At 33.1% G+C, this 22,176-nt stretch overlaps 2 protein-coding genes and 1 pseudogene across 3 annotated transcripts, besides 4 other annotated features; 2 read left to right on the top strand and 1 right to left on the bottom strand.

Moving 5' to 3' along the window:
- Positions 1–2: 2 nt before the first annotated feature.
- On the bottom strand, positions 3–1,186 carry TVAGG3_0007490 (uncharacterized protein; the record flags this gene model as incomplete). The annotated part of the gene is made up of 1 exon (XM_001312257.1): positions 128–1,186. The coding sequence occupies one exon, from the start codon at positions 1,184–1,186 to the stop codon at positions 128–130; it is 1,059 nt and encodes a 352-aa protein (XP_001312258.1).
- Positions 1,187–1,637: 451 nt separating this feature from the next.
- TVAGG3_0007500 (protein kinase protein) lies at positions 1,638–5,993 on the top strand (the record flags this gene model as incomplete). Its single annotated transcript, XM_001312256.1, has 1 exon — positions 1,644–4,805. The coding sequence occupies one exon, from the start codon at positions 1,644–1,646 to the stop codon at positions 4,803–4,805; it is 3,162 nt and encodes a 1,053-aa protein (XP_001312257.1).
- Positions 5,994–6,507: 514 nt separating this feature from the next.
- Positions 6,508–6,537: a terminal%2Cinverted (terminal inverted repeat of MuDR-3_TvMULE3 transposon ID:TVAGG3_0007510).
- Positions 6,508–7,307: a mobile genetic element.
- Positions 7,278–7,307: a terminal%2Cinverted (terminal inverted repeat of MuDR-3_TvMULE3 transposon ID:TVAGG3_0007510).
- Positions 7,308–11,759: 4,452 nt separating this feature from the next.
- Positions 11,760–22,176: part of a mobile genetic element that runs on past the window's edge.
- On the top strand, positions 12,824–14,420 carry TVAGG3_0007530 (annotated as a pseudogene). The gene has a single exon. A coding segment is annotated over exon 1 (1,597 nt).

The raw sequence follows: 22,176 nt of genomic DNA on the forward strand, positions 1-22,176 counted from the left end.
TTGCTAGTTAATATACATATTGTCTTACATATAGGCTAGCATGCTACAAGAAAAGAATGAGAAATTAATAAAAACACACAAATATTTTATACAAAATAACTAAAAAAACATACATAATAAAATTACATCATATAAAATCGTCCCATTCGCTTAACTGGTCTTCATCATCCGTTTCAAAAGTGCCAATTGGTAATAAAAGAGAATTTGAGTCTGTTTGAATTCTCCGAGGCCTCCCGCGACGTGGAGGAGCTCCAATCATCACACTCTGAGAGCGTTTAACCAATCTTTTCTTGACAGAAGATGGAGATTTCAGTGATGATCGCGTAAGTGGAGCTAATGTTGCAATAGTCATCTTTGTTTCAAGTTCTTCTGTCTGTGATTCTGTTAAGAGGTCTCCCGGTTTGTCCCATGGTCTTGGTTCCCAAAATCTGGGAACAATATGAGGTTCTCGCTCTTGGTCGTATCTTTCTGTTTTTAAATGCTCTTCTTCCGTCATGACAACGTTGAATCCTTTGTATATTAAATCAATTGACTGCGCTGGGTGTTGATATGCGTCATCAAAGCCGTATATGATTCTATTTTCAAGAATTTCGAGTTTTCTGTGATGATCGACCATATCTAGTTCATTCCAATCAGCTAAAGTCTCAGGTTCTTCTTCACTATCGTCAGAATATTTCGTTTCGTTCTTAAAAGGTTGTTTAGAACGCGATGTTTCCCAGTCAGGCGTTAAAACTCTCTTTGGCGGCATGAATTTACTTGGTGTAGTTGGTCGAGTGATAAATCGAGGCGAAATACTGACTCTTTGACGGGAACTTCGTGGAATTTTAAGCTGGATTGCTTCTGTTTCTTCTTCCTCTTCTTCTTGGTAAGTATAAACTACCTTTTTCGGTAGTCGAGGAGGAATTCGAATTCGAATTGTCGTATTATTCGGATTTGAGAAGATATTTTGTTGAGTGTTTGTATTGAATTTGCCTTGTAGAATATATTGCTGAAGTAGAAGCTGAAATGAAGGAGGAAGTTGATCAGACTTCGGTTTCTGGGCCGAATTTTCATTAGAATTGCCCGGATCTGGACCCTCCTTCACTAAAGCATCCCCAGCTGCCGTGGAAAGGGGAGGCGTCCCCAATTCCCCAGAGCTGCTTTTGCTAAGGGTCATAGAAATGAAGCAATCAGCAAAAGGTGACATAAAAGTGGCATTTTTGATTGCACTAGAATCAAAACATCCAATTATCTGTTCAATCAATATTAAATACATCATACTTCTCTCCGATGCTAACAAAGAGCTTATAATTTTGTTCCTTCTTGATAATTTTGATATCTTTGAGCATAATTTAAGGAATGTGATGATGAAACCAAGTTATTTACTATTACTATAGTCAAACATTCTTTATGACTATCATTTCTTATCTAAGAAATTGCTTTTTATATTGGAAACGAGACAAAATTGTGTCGCATAAAATTGACATCTCACTAATATATAGATAATTGCTTACTTATCTTCATATAAAACGATACCATAAATAATCGTGATTCAATTCATTGAAAAATTGTTTCAGATCGCTTTTGTAATGTTAATATCAAAATATAGCCATATGAATTTCAAGCAATATTGATGCAAATGAAATTTCAAAAATTGCCACAATATGACTTCGAATTTGGATTCTGAACAAAGAGAGATAATTCAGAACCTCAAAAGTAAATTACATGTTATCATAAGGAAATTCAGGGACGTTTACATCCATAAAGAAAAGCTAATTCCTTTGTTTACAGGATTAAAATTGCTTTATCAAGCATTAAGTGACGAAAATATAGAGAAGCATCAGAAAGAATTTCCCGCAATAAATAAATCTACATTTCGAGAACTAAACAACACTCTTATAAGCTTCGATAATTTCATCTCTCAATTATCAGCGTCAGAGTACTATACTTATCTTTCAACTAATCCACCAAACCGTGCATTGACTGATATCCTACAGTTCTGCCAAGATTTCAACGACATAGCTTCGAATTTTCCCTTAGAAACAAACGTTTTAATTGCTTTCGATCAGGTCTCATTCGAAAAGCTTAATGAAATTGATATAGAAGCTATTATCAATAGATTAAGCGAATTAGAACAAAAAAGCGTCGTAAGAAATTTAATTTCTTCGTTTCGACATTCGACAACCCAGCTACCTAAAATTGACAAAGACGATGATTTTATTACCTTTTCCGATATTGAGAGCTATCTTGTCAATTTCATTACTTTTCATCTTAATAATGACGATTTTGAAGTCCATAAGAAAATCGGATCAAATGAATACTGCGAAGTTTTCTGTGCATCTCAGAAATCTACAGGCAGAATTGTTGCGATGATGAAATTTTTATCGACAAAATTCAGTAATTTAACATTTTCTATTCTCAAATCAGAAATAAGAACACTCTCAATACTCAACCATCCATCACTTCTAGGGTTTTACGGCTTCGGAACTGATAATTATTACGCTATTTACAGAGAGCACATGCCAAACGGTAATTTGAGCGAACTACTACGGAATAATTCTAATCTTAATACAACACAGCTAACTATCATCATTCTAGGCATTTCTTTCGGTTTACAATATCTTCATAACAATCATATCATTCACCAGAACTTGAGTTCAGAAACAATTTACTTAGATTCAGATTTCTATCCGCATATAGCTGAAATTGGAAGCGGAGATAGCAATGATTCTATTTTTGTTTCAGAAAAAGACAATATCTCAGCTTACGGACGAATTCTGTGGGAAATAATTACATACGGATCAGGCCCAGAACACAGAGAGAAGTCCTCTTTGGTTATTCCAAGCATTGCTACGATAAAATTATGTAAAATAATTAGATCATGCCAGGAATCGAATCCCAATCTCAGGCCATCACTCAATGATATTCTTAAGAACAGAAAAGAGCTTTATTTGAACGATGTCGATGAAAATGTCGTTGAAGCTTATGTTTTCAGAATTACGAATCCAAATGAAGAGGAAAGACCGAGATCGACAAGGCCAAAGGAGTTTAACATGGTTAACTTGCTCGAATCAGCCTCCACTAACGACAAAGACACAATTAACTCTTTAATCACTTTAAACGAAATTGCAATTGACGACAGGCTTAAAGTATCACTTACAATTGAACAGAACCTCCGAAAGATTGTTGAAATCGTCACTAACTGCGAATCCGCTCAAAAAACCGCCCAAATTATTAATTTATTGGCCAGTTTATTCAAAGAGAAGGAAACAGCCAGGAAATTATGCGACTATGGCGTTGTACCTCCTCTCATGAACATTTTCATGAGATTTGGTAACACAACGACTCCATCAATTTTAGTTTGCCTCAAAGTCATAATAGAGACAACCGAAATCCAGTTTACAAAACGTAATTTCGAAAAACTGTCAGCTTTCTTGACTTTCGGAAACATACAAGTGAGAACTTCGATGATGGAGTTGTTATTAGACATTGTCGAGAGGAAAGCTTACGTTAACGAGGACGTAATATCCACATTTATTCCAAAGATCATAGAAAACATCATTCCGGAGATGCCGTACACGATGTTGAAAATTTCGATAAAATTATTGTCGAAATTGATGAACATTGAGAAGATCTTTGAAAGAATCTGCAGATTTGATGGTCCAACAGCTGTTCTACAGATCGCAACTGTCAAATATCCCGATATTGTCACAGAAAGTATAAATTTCTTGACAAAAGCTCTTCAAAAATGGATTGTTTCGCTTAAATTCATTTCAAAGTTCACGAGGAGCTTCGGAGATATCATTGCCGCCACGAGCGAAGAAGATATCATGAAAGTATTCCAGTTAATGGACGTTGTAATGAAACATGATGCAGCGTACTCCGAAATTGGCGACCAAACAAACTCTATTTCCGCTTTCGAAGACTTGATCACGTCGAGAAACATCGAAATCCGCGTGAAATCTCTTCAAATTGTTTTCCAATTTTTGAAGTCAAAAGTTTCATGTGACGAATTCGTTCCTTTGTTGCAGACTTTCTTCTTAATCATTTCGGAATTCAAAGATGAAACGACTTCTTACATTTCCATGCAATGCATTGTTTTAATTGGTGGAAATCCGAACGCTGATTTAAGTCTGATGAGTAATGCGAAAATTTTTGATTTTATTTCGTATTCTTTCTACTCAAACTCAATCAGATTGCAAGAGGCGTCATTGAGAATGATAGGATTGATGGCGTCAAGGAAGGAATGCATCAATTTCGTTGTCGCTTGTGGTTTCATTCCTCGAATTTTGAATTTTGTTCACAACGAAAATTTGTTGTTGAAAGAATTATCTTATATGTGTTTAGCTACATTTACTAAGTCATCGCAAGCAATTGACTTGATGGATGAGATTGTACAAGCTGTGTTAAGCGAATCAATCACTCCTCAAGTCATTCAGTTCGTTCTGATGATTGTTATGAACGCTGCAATTTGGCCGCAATGTTCTGTTTTGATTGTTGGAAAATTACCATTGATAATGAAGATGACTGATACAAGCAAATACAGCTATTTACTTGTAATTATCGAGATGCTTTTGAATAGCAGAGAAGCAAGAAATGTAATGGAACAAGAGTGCTGCCAAATGGTGCTGAGATTAGTCAAAGAAACAAGAACTTCTGAAATGGAATTGCAATCTGCAACAATTTTTGAATTGTTGACATTAGTTAAAACGGCAAAACCAGTGATAAAAGAAGAAGTTTCTTATTACGAAGAAGCTGTAAAGACAATGGATGTTTCTTCACCATTGAGACCAATTTATCTTAGAATATCTACGAGGAAACTTTGATTTTTATTAAATTTATTTATGTTTGTTTTTTATATCAATAAATAGTAAGTTTTATAGTTTTTATTAGATATGAATAACAATTCTTTAGAAGAATAAGAGGTATAAGTTTAAATGACATTGTTTCATTTTCAATTATACTTATTAAAGAATATTCTGTCCTGATAAATATCATACAATGACTAAATAAAACATCAGAATAACTATGCTTTCATCATTTTTACAAAAGACAGTTCAATCAATTAGCACTGTAATCGATGGTGTGAAATACACCGTTGAAACAGGGAAAAATTATGCTATTGTCGGAGTTCTAGGTCAAACCGTATGTAATGCTATAGATAAAAGCACTTTTTCATCCAATGCGATAAATTTGAAGACCAGTGTTACTATAAATAGCAAAACATATGATGTTCTTGAAATTGCTCCTTTTGCGTTCTTTCAATATAAATCATTCCAGAATATCATATTATCTCAAAAATTAATCAAAATTGGCCAAAATGCATTTGATCAAGGATTGCATTCAATTGACGTTCTAGTTATTCCTGATTCTGTTTTATATTTAGGAAACTATTGCTTTGCAACATCTAATATCAAAATTCTCAAATTAGGTAAAAATATTAATGAAATTGGGTTTTGTATTTGCGGTATGAACATATTCTTAGAAAAGATAATTGTTGATCCAGATAATCATTATTTTGCGCATGATGCTCTTTATAATCTTTATTCAAAATATTATTCAGTTCTTTATCAAGTAACTGCTATTCAAGAACATTACACAACTCCACAAACAGTTAAACTTATTAAAACAAAAGCATTTGATGGAATCCCAATTCTATCAATTGTTATTACACAAGATTGTGAATATGAGCCAAGTTCTTTCAATTATTTGAGCAGTCTCAAAAATGTAACATTTTTTGGGCGAATTAAATCTAAAAGTATAATGTTTCGAGGTGATCATTCACTCAGATTTATTCGATATTATTCAGACAAGCCTGTATATGATACTCTATTTGGAGAAATGGAAATTTCAAACATAGATGTTTATTGCTGCTATAACTATAACAAGAATTTTTCGGGAATTGTTCCGAAGCGAGAATTTACTTGTATAAACATTCCAATTAAGTCATGTTTAGCAAACATATATCATCATTCATTTAAATTTCTCTTTTTTATATTTATTATAGGATAAACGAAAATAATTTATGCTGTTTTTATATTTGCTAAGTTAACCTCTTAATATGCTATTGCATTTCTAATGATGAAGCAATTCTTTAATTATTTTTGATTAAATAGTAATTTTGCTAATAATCAAATTAATTTATAGCATACAGTAGCTTTTCGCATAAAATTATATGTAAAACCCTACAAATTGTTAAGAACATCATCTTTTTACTTTGTGTAAACTTTGAAAGCGGTATTTTTTGTAAAAAAGTATTTCACTCAATTAGCACTGTAATCGATGGTGTGAAATACACCATTGAAGCAGGAAATAAGTATGCTATTGTCGGTGTTCTAGGCCAAACCGTATGTAATGCTATAGATAATAATACTTTCACTTCCAGAGAGATCAATCTTAAAACGAGTGTTACTATAAATAGCAAAACATATGATGTTCTTGAAATTGCTCCTTATGCATTCTTTCAATATAAATCATTCCAGAATATCATATTATCTCAAAAATTAATCAAAATTGGCCAAATGCATTGGCAAACCCAAATTTTAGCTAAAAGTGACAGGGGGAAAAAACGTTTAGTATTAAAAAAAAGACCGATGAGAGCTTCGTTCGAAATATAGAGGGAACTGAGAATGCGCAACCATTCTCAGGGAATATTGGATGCTATTCCCGTTCCCTCTGTATGGAAAATTGAGGTTTTCAAAGGGAGTTAAAATAATATCAAATTTATACTAATTTACTTCAAAATACAAAAGTATTTGACAGCTAAAATTAGTTACTTTAGCAAGCCTATCAATACCCTTTTACGATTATTGTTACTTTTTCGAAATAAAAGTAAAAACAAATTTATACTAATTTACTTCAAAATACAAAAGTATTTGACAGCTAAAATTAGTTACTTTAGCAAGCCTATCAATACCCTTTTACGATTATTGCTACTTTTTCGAAATAAAATAAATTTATTATCAAAAACTTTTTTTTTCTTAGTAAAAATAAACGAAATTTTTTACCTTATGAACTTTTGATGGAAATATGCAAATTTAAAATAATAAAGAAAGCCGCGAGCGAAGCGATCAGCTTAGTTCGAAGATTTTGATTCAAATCTTTGCTGATCTGTAATTCGCGGAAGCCGCGAGCGAATCGAGCGGCTTAGGTCTAAGATTTTGATTCAAATCTTTGCTTATATTCCTTAAATTCTTTATGAAACTCGCAACAGTTCCATAAAAAATTTTAAATTCTAAACTGTCGAAATTACCGATCGGTAATCACACCCTTCACGGGCGTGTCACTTTTTACAGGGGTGTCACTTTTAGCTAAAATTACCCCTACTCAAAATGCATTTGATCAAGGATATCATTCTATTGAAACCTTAGTGATTCCTGAAACTGTATTGTGTTTAGGAACTTATTGCTTTGCAGATTCTCATATCAAAATTCTCAAATTAGGTAAAAATATTAATGAAATTGGGTTTTGTATTTGCGGTATGAACATATTCTTAGAAAAGATAATTGTTGATCCAGATAATCATTATTTTGCGCATGATGCTCTTTATAATCTTTATTCAAAATATTATTCAGTTCTTTATCAAGTAACTGCTATTCAAGAACATTACACAACTCCACAAACAGTTAAACTTATCAAAACTCAAGCATTTGACGGAATTTAAATCAAATCTATTATTATTACACAAGATTGTGAATTTGAGATTGATTCTTTCAATTATTTAAATAGTCTCCAAAATATTACATTTTACGGTCAAATTAAAGCCCAAAATCCAATATTTCGAGCTGATTCCACACTCAAATTGATTAGGTATTATTCAGATAGACCTGTTTATGATAATCTATTTGAAATGATGATAACTTCAAACATCGATGTTTATTGTTGTTACAATTTTCACAAGAATTTTTCTGGGATTGTTCCGAAGCGAGAATTTACTTGTATAAACATTCCAGTTAAGTCATGTTTAGCAAACATATACCAATATTCATTCAAATTTCTCTTTTTTATATTTATTTTTGGATAAACGAAATTAATTTTGCTAGTATTTATAATTTTCATAGTAATTCTTTTTAAAATATATTGTGATACATGTGTTAAAATCATCCTCAAATTATTTATTATCAAATAGCAGATTTGTAATTAATCAAATATTTTGCGCAGATATAACAGCAAAATTCATACATATTGTTTAAGGGTTTCGTTTTGCTAAAATTGTCACTTTTATAGCATATTTGTTTTTGGATGTTTTGCGAAACCAAAAAAAAACTATGATATACAATGTGTGTGTAAAGAAAATACTTTATTTACTAGTTAAAAAATCATTTGGTATTGATCAAGTTATTTTTTCTGGATAAGATATTATATGGATAATTGGATAGAAAATACAATTATATAATCTTGTACCTGGTTTAATTAAGCTAATTGGCATCAGAAACTTGTAATTTTTATGAATTTCAGATTTTCTTTTCATTACTGCTTTTCTTAATAGGTCAAGTTCTTATTTACGTTATAAAGTATGATATTTACAAATATCAAGTTATCATGTTTTTTGAGAAATTATGAGAAACAAACAAAAATGAAAAAGATAGGAATAGCAATGAATAGTGATGTGGGTATAGAAAATGTAAGAGATATGAATGCAAAGCAATCAGTATTTAGGATATTGACCATAGATTTCGAAAAAAAAATGCTGCATATTGAGCGAAAACTATGATTATATTATAAGGCTGTCATTTAAAGCATAATGAAACTATTCCCTTTTCATTTTAATCGAATAAGATAGTAAAGATTTTTGAATTAGCTAGAAACTGATGAGATGTTTTCACAAATCAGATTTTTAATCTCTATAATGCATAATTCACTCAATATCTCAATTTTGATATTGCGAGATATTTTTGCTATCGGTTTCGCAATTTTGACACAATAGCAAGAGGGTTCTATAAGCATTATTATCAACGTAGAATCTGAATATCATATCAGAAAATGTCGCAAATCTGACATTTACCCGACCAAATAGCAAAAATAATTGAATACTTTTCGCAAAAACTTTAAAAATCGATAAAAATATGAAATATAGATATTAAAGAGACTTTTTATATAATATTAAAAAAAAAAAGGTAGTGGGGCCTCCAGGCACTTCGTGCCCTCTAGCCCTGAAGATGTTTAGTATAATGAAGTTTTTTTTTTTTTTCTTGGGATGGGCCTCCAGGCACTTCGTGCCCTCTAGCCCATAAAAAATTTCTGAGGACGAGCCAGCCGTTGACTTTTTTGTAGAGCACTCAAAATAGTATAACTTTGTCCGGACAAGTAAGGGTCTATCGTCGCTACAGGAAAAGTTACAGGCGTTCCAAGGAAGTATACTTTGAGAAGCCTTTCCCCCTTTTAAAACAAGATAGGACGGTTATTTTACAAAACTGACAACACTTTGACCGAGTAGTTTTTTGTGCTGAACAAAAAGTGTCATATAAACATCTGTCAAAAACCGTTTTTTACTTCACTTAAAATGCCACGTAAGCTACGTAAGAATATACGTAAGAGGAAGGGAGCATTGAAACATCCAATAGTAAAACTGACACCACAACAACAGTTGCAACAACAAATGATAATGACCCCACTATGTTGCAACAAATGTCAAGCAACCCTATGCTTTTAAACCGAGTTATTGGTGCACAGAGTGGAGGTTTAAGAGCGGCACTTTTAGCGAAAATGGCAGGCTATGGTGGAGCTGCAGACGGAACAGCTTATAACCCTCAAAGTCAAATGAATTTGAGTTCACTCAAAAATCAATATACAGATGTCAAAAAGTCAAACATAGAATACAGAAACAATAAGTGAAACGAAAAGAACTAGAATATGACAGACCACAAAGAAACTCAATGAGTTAAACGTAGAGAAAAGAAGAAAGAAGAACAACTGAAAGAACTAAGTACAGAGGAATATGCGAAAAAAGTGTCAGAAAAAGCAGCAGAAGTAGCAAAAATGGAACAAGATGTTATAAATTTTGAAAACCATACTACTCATATAAAGTACTGAAAGATGAAGAAATAAAACAAAAAGCCTGAAGACATATATGGATAGCGATGAGTATAAAAAAGCTGAAGCAAATGTAAAGGCAGAAAAACTTTTACAGTTGCAAAACAAACCGTACAGTATGAAAATTAGCACAAGAAAGTAAAAATAACGACGCAGCCATGCAAAAGGCAATGAAAAGCGCAGAATATATAAAAGCTAATAATGACTGGTTAGATGCCCAAGCCAACGCTAGCAGCCCAACTTATAGGGTCAATAAGGACAAAAATACAAGCGGATGAAGACAGTTCAAATGAAGCTTTAATGAATGCTGACTTTAAGAACGCCTTCGAAGCTCTTCATAGTAAGGTGAAACTAGTGAACGACTTCTCATCTGGAAAGAAACTGAAGTCTGAAGGTTTCGACAAAGAGTTAAGAGAAGTAGCACAAAATATGACGAAAATAACAGATGCAGCAACGAGACAGGCAGTTCAAAGTGCCTATGACGCCGTTAGAGCAACTGTTGTGGAAAGTCAAGAAAAAGAGTTACAACAGACCAAACACGACCTAGTAAATGCTTTCTTAAAAACGAAAAGTCAGGTAGGACATTATGCTGCAGATGGAACATATGTGCCAGCTGGTGGAACTTATATACCACCAAACCCTCCAAGAGAAGCACCTGCACCAGGACTACCTAAAACATTTACATCGTCACATGGACACAGACACAGGCATGCACCAAAACCAACACAACAACCAACACAACAACCACACCACAACCAACAGTTCAAAACACTGCAACAAAACCAACAGTTCAAAACACTGCACCACAACAACAGTTCAAAACACTGCACACAACCAACAGTTCAAAACCCTGCACAACAACAACCACAACAGAGCAAGGACATAAAAGAAGTAGAGAACAAGGAAACCAAGAATTCTTAAAAATGCTTAAGGAAGACTATGGTTACCCAGATACTCTTGACTTTAGTGACAGATATAAAGAACTATTAAAAAGTTCAAGGAAGGAAATGCTGACCCGAACCTATTTAGCTTTATGGTTCAGCACCAAATGGGATATAATTTCAAACCTGGAAAATACAAGCTCGCTAAGGGATATGATTTAATAGCATATCATCCAAATGACATGAATGAATTTACTCCGAGATATTTGGTGTCAGAGCTAAATGATAATTCAACTCTCTTCATGAAACGCGTAAAAAATAGAGACGGAACGAAAGAAGAAAGGGTTATGAATGCGGATGACTTAAATAGGGAACTTGTTGAAAACGGTCTCGGAATATATGAAATGCCAGCAGATGAGGTACAAGAAACTCCACAGGAAGAAGTTCAGATACAACCAGACATGGAAGAAATAGTTCAGCAAACACAGCTAGAAGAGCTGAAGGAAACGAACAAATCCCTCCTTTGGAAACTAACTTCACAGAACTAGATGAAGATTTGGAACAGCCGAAAAATCTTGACCTCAACAAGTGTATGCGGAGAATATGGAATCTTTCCAAGAGTCTAAGAAAAATTCGGCTGACATAGTAGAAGAATATCGAAAAATGTTCGCCGACATACAAAAGACTCCAACATCAGATGAAAATATTCAGCATAGAATGGAAGTACTGAAAGAAAGTGTACGCAAATACAAACAATCCTTTTTACTTACGACATATAACGTTCAATCTTTGGCTGAACTCGGTGAAAATAAAAGGTTAAATTTCACCAAAACATATAGAAATGAAACATTGTTTAAAGTTCATTCAGAACCTAACCAATATGGAAACAAACCTACTTTTGTTTCTGCAGACTATGGAACTACAATGAGATGGGGTCATAAAGCTAATCCGGATAGGTGGTTCATAAACTTACAACCCAATTAAGAAGTTGTAGACGCAATGGAAGTGAATGGTGAACCAGATATAGCTGGTATTTTCAGCGCGGCTTTAATGCCATTGAAAGATATGAAAGATGCAGATATTTTGAACCAGTATGAAATGAACATGGCTGATGGAAATATAACACCTGACGTTCTAAAACATTTATCTCAAAGAACTACACAGAACCATAAAGATGGTATTTTGGTGAAGAGTTTAGAAAGAAAGTTAGGGAGAGAGAAGGAAGAGAACCTATTGTACATGACCTTGCAAAGAAAGTTTGCAAAATGTCATAAAAACTTACTTTGCAGACAATGAACTGAGAAGGGATGAATATTTAAGAAAACTCAATTGGACAGTACCAAATGAAATGTTAGTATTGAAAAACATGTTCCTTGACAAAATAAAACCAACTACAGAAATAAATGACGCAAGACTGAAACATTGGGTAAAAGCTTTCCCATTCACAAAAGATATTATTGGTTACATGGAAAGAAAACCAGAATGGCTACAAAAACATATATTTGGAAACGAGCTTATTCCATATGGACAAGCTCTGTTTGAAGAGCTTGAACCGGAAACTCAGAAAAGAGTCATGCAAACAATAAGCGACGACTCAAATACAAACTATGACAAAATCTTTCTAGGATATAGGTTACCTGAGATGGGCGACCAGAGCCAAAGGCAAAAAGGACATGGGAAATTTACAACATACTAGGTGAACATGAGGCAAAGATGCAACAACTTGAAGCAGAGGGCAAGTTACCAAAAGCGACACCAAAGAAGAAGAGTAGAACAAAGTGAAAGTAGTGAAGAAGTAACTTCATCTAGTGAAAGTAGTGGCAATGAAGGAAAAAGAAGAGTTAAAAACTCAGTCAGGAAGAAAGTAAAGCTTGGTACGAAACAATTATGACAAATAAATCCAACTATTCTTATTTTTTTACCCATATGAAATGTACGCCGCTCAGAATATAACGCCAACAGTTTTGGATGCCATGAACGGAAATGTTTCCGAATGGTATAACGAATGCGACAATGCCATTAGAAGGTCAGAAATAGTTCCTGGAACTTACGAATATACAACTGCTGTTCTTATGGAAACGTAGGTGAGTTTGGAGAAGGTTCTTCAACAACAGTAGATATTGCTTGCGACAGGTTTCATATTATTTCTATTGACAACTCATTCTTATACGTGGAACAAGACATTGAAATAAAACTTCTGCCAAGTTGTCTGACAAGAAAGGTTGCAATGGAATTTTCTATGTCGGATACCAATATGCTCCAGAAGTTTTCAATGGGATATAAGATATATTCTAACTCTGACTTAGTTCAAACAGTAACATGGGCAAACTATGAATGGTTCGTTTTGAGAAACTCAGTACAACCACAAGCTAGAGACAAACAGACCAGTATGCAAATATTGAGAAATAAGAAGACTTGACCCTAACGTTCCAGGAGTTTATGTTAACCTTTCTGGTTCAGATGGAAATGCTGCCACTAAAGTAAAACTGAAACTTAGAGTTCCTTTGTCATCTTTCCTCATCTTAGGTTTTTAAGATACTTGCCAAACTGGGCAGGAAAAATTTCTATCGAACTTACTCCAAGCAAAAATAACTTAGTCATTGCACAACACAAGACCCATTCACTCTTACAGACGTAAAGGGAACAAATCAAACGTCATTCGCCGAATTTTGCAAAGACAAAGTTGACTTAGACTTTGGTTTCTCAAACTTCAACATGAAGTAAACTATTATTTCAATGCTGCTGGAACTGCTTGGGACCCAGTTAAGTTTACATGCGAAAAGTTTGAATGCAAGAGAATAGAAAGCAGACTTGCAGTCTATATGTTGGACCCAGATATTTCAAATGCTTTAGCTGCCAAATATATTGCAGTTCCACTTATGTTCCCTATACACCAAATATCTGTCAAAGACTTTGCAGGTGAAGTTGGAAACCAAGTGCTGACCCAGGTGCAAGAACAGATATTGCTTTAACAACTGCAATGAAACATGCAGATACTATGTTTGTACTGTTCAGACGAACTATAATGACTATTCTTGTTTCTACAACCCGGTATTAAATATCATATAAACATAGATGGCAAATATTATCCAAGAGAAGATATTTCTACAGTTGAGGATATGAGGTCATACAACTTGACATTAGATGCTATGAACTTTAACAACAACTTCACAACAACCATTAACCCTGAATGCAAAGTTCTATTATGCCATATGTGAAAGTATGGACTCATACAGGAGGTCAAAAAACTCAATATACAAATGGAGACCGTTCAAACTTTTGGCTTGGCATTCCATTTGCTGACTCAGAAGACTTTATGGGTGGTATTTCAACTGTTGGTACAGTTCAAATACAATATACTGGTGACAGAGACGGTCCAGATGAATTGAAAGCAAAGAAGTTTACAAAACCAATAGCACTTTTCACGGAAGATGCTCTTTTGAAGATTCGTTCGATGAAACCTGCTGGGGCTCCTCAGATTGGCATAACGAAGCTTCCATCGAGCAGATTTTGGCAGCAGGTCAGTAAGTTGTTCTTGAACTGACTTCTCTCCGTCAAATATTGACAGTACGCCAGTTTTGACATAATATTGTAAGATAAACTTACCTTTAGAAATATCTGTAAGTTTTTGTTTATATTTTTGTCAACGTCAAGAACTTTCACCATTTCAGTTATACCAACTTTCTTTGCTTTATGAAAATATTTAGGTTCAGCAAAGACTGCTATTCTATAACATTTACCATTGTTTGTATAAAGAACTATTCTGTCAATGTATTTGTATTGTTTGTGTGTGTAAACTTTGTTCTGCTTCAATTCAAAGAGATACTCGAATACGTCCATCTTTTTATTCTAAGTAAAATGTCATTTCCGAAAAATAGAAGCGTGAGTGTTTCAAAGGTTTAATGGCGGTGGCAGTGTGAAGTTAAATTCACCAACTCAAACAAACAGTCAAAGTGTTATTGTCAATGTCAAAGACAGAGATGTTGAAGTGGGGAAACCATACGAAGACGAAGATGGTATAACAATTGTTCTGTAAAAGAACCAACATATCCTGAAGTTAGCAGAGACTTAAGTTCTGTTGCAGATATTCGAAACGACTACCAACAACTGAAAGACAAACTTCAAACTCAGGAGAAGATTTGTCAAGCTTTAAGTATAATGTTAAACTTGGTCGAACACAACCCTGTAAAAGTGAACTCATATGTCATTGCACTCATGAAGTCTTGAAAGAACTATTGAAACTTTTGACAGAGGCAGACGATATAAACATCAAGAAATAGAACCCGACATTGGTTGCTGTGGTGTTTCATATAATGTCATTGACAAGATATACGTTATGAAAGGAGGTGAAACGTTGAACTTAAAGTATAGTTTCCCAGACGTCATAAAATATTTGACGACCACAACATTTCATTAAAAATTTATTTGCTAAGTAAAAAATGTTAAAACTTCTTGAAAGATGTTTGAAGAAAATAATATGACTTATTTCATGTAAAGGACTTTACACACTTTTGAACGATATGAAAGCCCTGTTTTGTTTGTTCGTGTAGACAAAGGAAAGTTCATGTTTTACAAAATATTTGAACTTCTTAGACAGAGAACTTCAAGAAACGCCATGTAAAGTTAGATGAAGTTTTCTCCACTTTCAGAAAAACTTTAAATATTATAAATGGCAGAAGATATAATGTTTATACTATTACGACTAAAACCCTGAGTCATATAATTCTATAACAACAAACTTACAAAGTCCTCAAGGACGGTATTGTAAACTAACTTTAAAACCAATGACGACTAAAGCCTGTTTTGCTCTTTTGACACCAGAAGACTTTATTGTTGTGAATGGTAAAAAAAAATACTCCTTTGAAGATACTTACTCAGATATACCACCAACAGGTTTTGTTGATTATTTAATACTTAAGTACGGGTGTAACATGTGCTGCAACTAGAGCAGGTTTCATTATGTTTGGATGTCCGACTGAGTTTTACTATAAACATATGAGCTATAATACAAAACTTATATTTGGTTTTTTACTAACCACAGTTTCCTATAACAGGAAAAAGGTGTCATACAAGGAATGTCTATTCCATTGACATTAACACACCAATCTATATATTGTTTCAAACTTAGTTCAAAGTGTTATTCGAATGTCGACAGAAACTATTATGACCAAAGATACTTATGCGTATAAACAATACTTTCTCTGCTGGTTTGCCTATTGTTCATTCGAATGCAGAATTTTCAACCTTAGTGAACTCAACACTTTGGCAAGTATAACGTTGACATTAGTTGACGCAAACTTTGTTCCTGTAAAACTTTTATGTCCTTATGTATTTGTCAATGACGGCAGAAAGTTTCGAATTGGAAGATGCAACTGGTGAAAGTATTGTATTACAAGAACAACTTCAACAACAAATGCTTCAAGAAAACAAATGCCACAAATGCAACAACAAAGTCAAGAATAAAAAAAATAATATTTTTTATTTTTATAAAAATGTACAGAATAGATGTTTCAGATTTTATGACTTCCAAGCATTCAGAAAATATGTGTCCATTTCGAGACTATAACAAAGCAGTCGAAAATTTGAAAACGTTTAGTCATTTATGTTGACTCTGCCCCAGAATGTTATGTCATGAAAAGAATGGGATGTAGTCTTTAACAAACCTAAAGCGACAATAGTTTCAGAACAAGAATGTAGACAGAAAACTTAAGAAAATAAAAGTTGTACAAGTTGGCATGAAGATGTTAGATCTTGGGATACTCTTATTGTCAAAACTTGAAGATTTTCAGTTCGAGGTATAAAGTTTTATACAACCTTCCAAACTTCTATTCTATCTTCACTGGATATAAATACGAACAAGTAGAATGGAAAGAAAATGTTAAGAAGCTTGGTTAGACCATGTCAAAGAATTATATGCAATGGAAAAACGAAGGTTTATGAGTATACTTATGTTGGTTTGACAAACATCTTACAACATCCAAGTGCTAAAATGAAACTGCTCTCATTATAATTGGAAACAAGGAACTGGTAAGAACACATTCTTTACACGATTCTTATGAAACTGTTAGAGGGTTATTCGAACCCGAATATGACAAACTTAGAAAAACATTGCGGTAAATTTAACTCTTCAATTGAGAATATGAAACTTATAGTTTGCAATGAACTTCAAAGTATAGATACAACAAAAGTTTTGAACTCAGATGCTTTGAAGAGTCTTATAACAGACAAAGTTGGAGTTTGTTGAAAGAAAATATAAGACCAAAGAGTTTGTGAAATGTGCAAACTTCATTATGTTTCAAACAAATGCTGTTCCGATGAAGTTAAGAAATTCTGACAGAAGATATGTAGTTTGTTCAGAACGTAGATTCTCATATGCAAGATACAGAATATTTGACGACTTAGCAGAAACTTTGACTCTGACTTTTACAACACTTTGTTCTCATATTTTATGACATTAGATATTTCTAAGTTCAATCAAGACAAATTCCACATACAGAAGAGAGACAACATTGTTAGAAGCAAACAAGAGTGATATGAACTGTTCATAGATGAAACTGACTTTGTGTCATTAGATGAAAGGTCATTGTAACGATTCGTATAAACAATATTGTCAAGATAATGGTTATATGACAGCGTCTAAACGAACATTCTTGGCAAAATGCAAAAGTCTTTAGACGTACAGAAGGTGTATATACAAAGAAAAATTTTATGAGTAAATTTTAAAAAAAAATATTTTTTTTTATCCGATAGAAAAGATGGCAATTCATCTCAGTAAACAAGTACATGTAGGACTTAAAGAAGAACTAGACCCATTCACAATTTGAATGTTACTTCCTACCATTTTGAAAAGTCTTCATTCAGCAAAGTTTGGAACATCGAACCAGTTAAGTTTGCTATTGTGACTAAAAATGGTGCGAAATTTGAAAGACTTAGACATAGAACGGTTTGTTACAGTCAAAGAAAGTTTTGACAGAAGTTTTCAAAACCTTAAGAGGCAAAGCATACAACTTGTTATACCTTATGAACCAAAGAAAGCAGACGACTATGAATATTATGAGTCTAAATGTTGTAGAAGTTCAAGGTAAATTGGGATAAAAGATTTTAGAGTCTAAGCCAGTGTTTACTCCTAAAGAGGAAGAGAACATTGACATTGACCCAGAAATGTTCTAATAAATTTTATTTTACATGTCAATTTCTTTTTCTCTGGAATGGTTCAGGTTCTTTCTTCTCTCTTCTACTTTCTTTTCTTTCTTTTCTCTCTTCTTCTTCTCTGGTGGAGTTATGTCAAATTTGGCGCGCACCATATTTATGTAAAAGTTCTTTGTCCTTTAATAGCTCTTCTATTCTGTTTTCTATTTCATCTTCAAGAACAGCGCATGTGTCTTCTTTGCATTCTAAGAACTTTGTTTGGACTTCATCTTTCCAATCGGTGTCATCTCTGTCAACAAGTCTGTCATTGACAAATTTTAAGACTGCTCTGCTTAATGTTTTATGGTTCTTGTCATATTCCAGAAACAGAACTTTAAGAAAAATTCACCTTTCTTGTTTACACTATGTAAGATTTTATGGTCGACAGATTTTTGCTGTCAAAAAGTTGTCTCGAATATAGATAGCGAAATCGCTAGACATTTTCAAAAGATAAAATTTTAATTTTCTAAAAATATGTTGAAAAAAAGTTTGCTGACATTGACAAGAAATTTGAGAATGTTTTAAAACAAGAACAAGAGGAAGTTAGAAAATGCTCAGAATAAACCCATACATGACAAGTTCTTATTTTGCTCAGAATGGTATAACAGGTCTAATTGCACCACCTGGGTCGGGTAAGACTTTCACTTATTTAAAATGGCTGCACAACAACAAGAACTAGATGAGAAGAACCCATTCTATGAGTTAGTAGTCATTTGTAGTACTTCTGGTCAATTTTGACCAAACCGTCAATTCGTTCAAAGATATTATAAAGAAGTCTAAGTTAGTAATGTATAAGACTCTGAGTTGTTAGATTGGATAAAGAAGTACCAAAGAAGATTTTGAATATAATGCTAATAATGAGTATATAAATTCTAAGTTTAAAGACCCAAATGAGGAAATGCAGAGAATATTAGAGAAGAAACATTCAGAAACAAACAGAAAGAGATAGAATACATTTCGAAGAAATTGCAATCTTACGATTGGAAGACTACCCTCATAGGTGTCTTCTTATCTTAGATGATTTCGCCTCTCATCCTTTGTTAAGAATAGAGAACAAGATATGTGTCGAATTCTTAAGAAGCTCAGACACTTTAACATCTCAGTTGTCATTTGTGTACAGACAGCAAAGAGTTTAAGTAAGGATGTAAAGAATACTTACTGACATTGTACTTTTCCCGGATTGTCCGAAGACGATTCATGGAACTTATGAAAGAGTCCATGGCAGGTAAGTTTTACAGACATGAACTATGGAGAAGTACAAAGTCTTACAAGACCCTCATACTTCTTTCAGAATTCATATCTACGCAAACAAAGTTCAAATTGTAAAAAGTCAAGCTTGAAAATAAAGAGTGCTTAGAAAACGTGTTAAGAAACATGTTAGATCTAACATCGTCTAACATAAATATATTTTTGCTGAAAATGACCGAAATTTCATAATTTCCTTAAGATAGAAAAATAAAGTTAGTTTTATTTATATTTATTTTTTTATTTTGTATGTAAGAACATATATGACAACATTGAGTTTGAAACAGTTTAGAAGATAGACAATGACACAAAATTGGTTAAATAGGTGATTTAAACGTAAGAATACTCAAAGAAATACAAAACAATATACTTCTGTCAGACATTTTATTCCATCTGGAAAGAGACGAGGACTGGGTTAGAAATGCTTCAATCAGAAAATTTTGACAAGAAATCTGAGCTTATGATATCAGTAGCATTTCATGGAACAAGAGCATATCTTATAGACAAAAGTCTTTATACCAATAGTTTTGTTATGGTTAGACCCAGTTGTTGGATTATAACTTCATAACATATGGTTCATTCGATACGGAACGTTGCAGTGAAGGCTTCTTTACATCGTTAAAACCGAGAGGATTCAACACAAAAAAGATATAAGATAGGAAGGACATAATAAACTCTAAGATATGACAGTACAGTAATAGAGTTAAGGTTGTGTTAGTAATGATATTGAGAGCTGCTGAAACAGAACTACTTGAAAAGTTTTGAGAAATGTATGGTGCTCGCCATAAAAGTAAAGAAACGTTGAAGTAGATGAGATAGATAAAGCTATAAAATTATTTGACGAAGTTGCTGAAAATACATGTAAAGCGATTTATTTTTGTCTTTTTGTGAAAGTAGAAAATAACGCTAATTTTTATAAAATTTGACGAAGTGTCAACCTTCACTTCGTCAAAAAATATACAGTTAGATCTAATGAAAAAGTGTTCATTTTTTTGTAGTTTTTGTATGTAAGATATGATTCGGGATTTTTTTGACGAGTGTTAACCTTACTTAGTGTCATAATGTAAAAATGTTTACATGGTAAACGCTGTAAATGTTATGTAAAAACGTTGTAGAAAACTGTTGATTAAATCTAACATTTAAATAAATATATTTTTGGTTCATTTACGGATGAAGAAGTTCTTGCAAACATTTATGTTCGATAAGTCTTGAAAAATTCATGGAGTTTTGGGTTTTAGACCATGTTAGAAAACGTGTTAAAACGTAGATCTAACATTCTATCTAACATAAAATATATTTGGTCATTTACAATGAAGTCTTGACAAAACATTAAGTTCGATGAAGTCTGAAAAATGACGATAAAGCTTTGAAACATGTAATGAAGCTCTAAAAAACATTTTAGTTCATTACGATGAAGAAGTCTTGACAAAACATGGACGAAGAGTCTTGACAAAAAACATGTACGAAGAAGTCTTGACAAAACATTTACGTCATTACGATGAAGAAGTCTTGACAAAAAATTTACAAAGAAGTCTTGACAAAACATTTACGAAAGAGTCTGACAAAACAATGAACGATCAAATCATTGAAAATCATTGAGGTTAGAAAAAAGAGAGTTAGATTTTAACCATCTCGCCTAAATATATTTTTGCTAATTCAGCACAAATTTCATGAGTTTGTCAGTGTTTAGACCATGTGAGAAAAGAGGTAGAAAAGAGGTAGATCTAACCATCTGATTCCTAAAATATATTTTGCGCAATTCGTATGAAAAAGTGAAGAACAGCGAGTAGGTAAGAAACCTTAGTCGCCAAACTCTATGAAAATCATGAAGCAAGCGAGACCAGACTTTTTATCTGGGTCGCAGAAACTCTATGAAAATCAAGAATTTCTTAAATAGAAAAAATAACGCTAATTTTTTATAAAATATTTTTTTATTTTGTAGAAGGACAGATATGTCAACAACAGAGAACACAACAACATTATAGTCCATGAAGTATAAATGAGAATATGAGTGGGTTTCAGTTTACAAAACAACTCCGTCTACATCTCGTTCGGCGTCAAGACGATATTGAACGCAAATGCAAAGTATTTTGAAAGCATTGTCTTTGTCCAGCACTACCTAACAGAGGTCTCAGTACGACCTGTTCAATAATCACAAACAACACAAGATACTCTTTGAGTGAAAATTTCTCTAGTGACCCGACTTTTTTCTTGGTTATTCTATAAACAATCACATATTGAAAATCGTAAAAACTTTGCCATTAAATTTAAGAAGGATATTATGTTACATTAGCACTTTGAGTAAATCAGTTGCAATGTGGTGATTCTCTGATTATGCATGGCATGTTATACAGACTTTTGACGAAATTCGATAGACAGAACTGTGGAAGAGATTGGAAAAGAAACTTCAAGCAAAGATGAAGTCATTGAAGAAAAGACAAAAAGCATTCAGAAAAGAATACCACGTCTCGTACAAACGGAAGGAATAAGCAAGCTACAAAGAGTCATAGTATTTATTACTGAAGACACATGGAGAAAGAAAGAAGAATGGACAGAATCATGGTTATGTTTGCATTTTAGTTCAGAAGAAACTAACAAAAGAGCTTCTTAGACCTGCTTAAGATTTTACAAATCTGACAGAAATTGGTCTATCAGCGTACATAACTATACTCCGATCTTCAATTACTCACAATATGCACAGGATGTGAAAGCAAAATGTTCAAATATTTGTTACCTCAAAGCACACTAATGATATGAAAGGTTGTACGAACTACTTACATTCAAAGAAGACTTACCGTACTGAAAGAAAAATAACAGAGTATTTGACAACTTCAAACAAGTAGAGTAAATT

The sequence above is a fragment of the Trichomonas vaginalis genome, chromosome IV (assembly GCF_026262505.1).
Source record: "Trichomonas vaginalis G3 chromosome IV, whole genome shotgun sequence".
Taxonomy (NCBI): Eukaryota; Parabasalia; order Trichomonadida; family Trichomonadidae; genus Trichomonas; species Trichomonas vaginalis.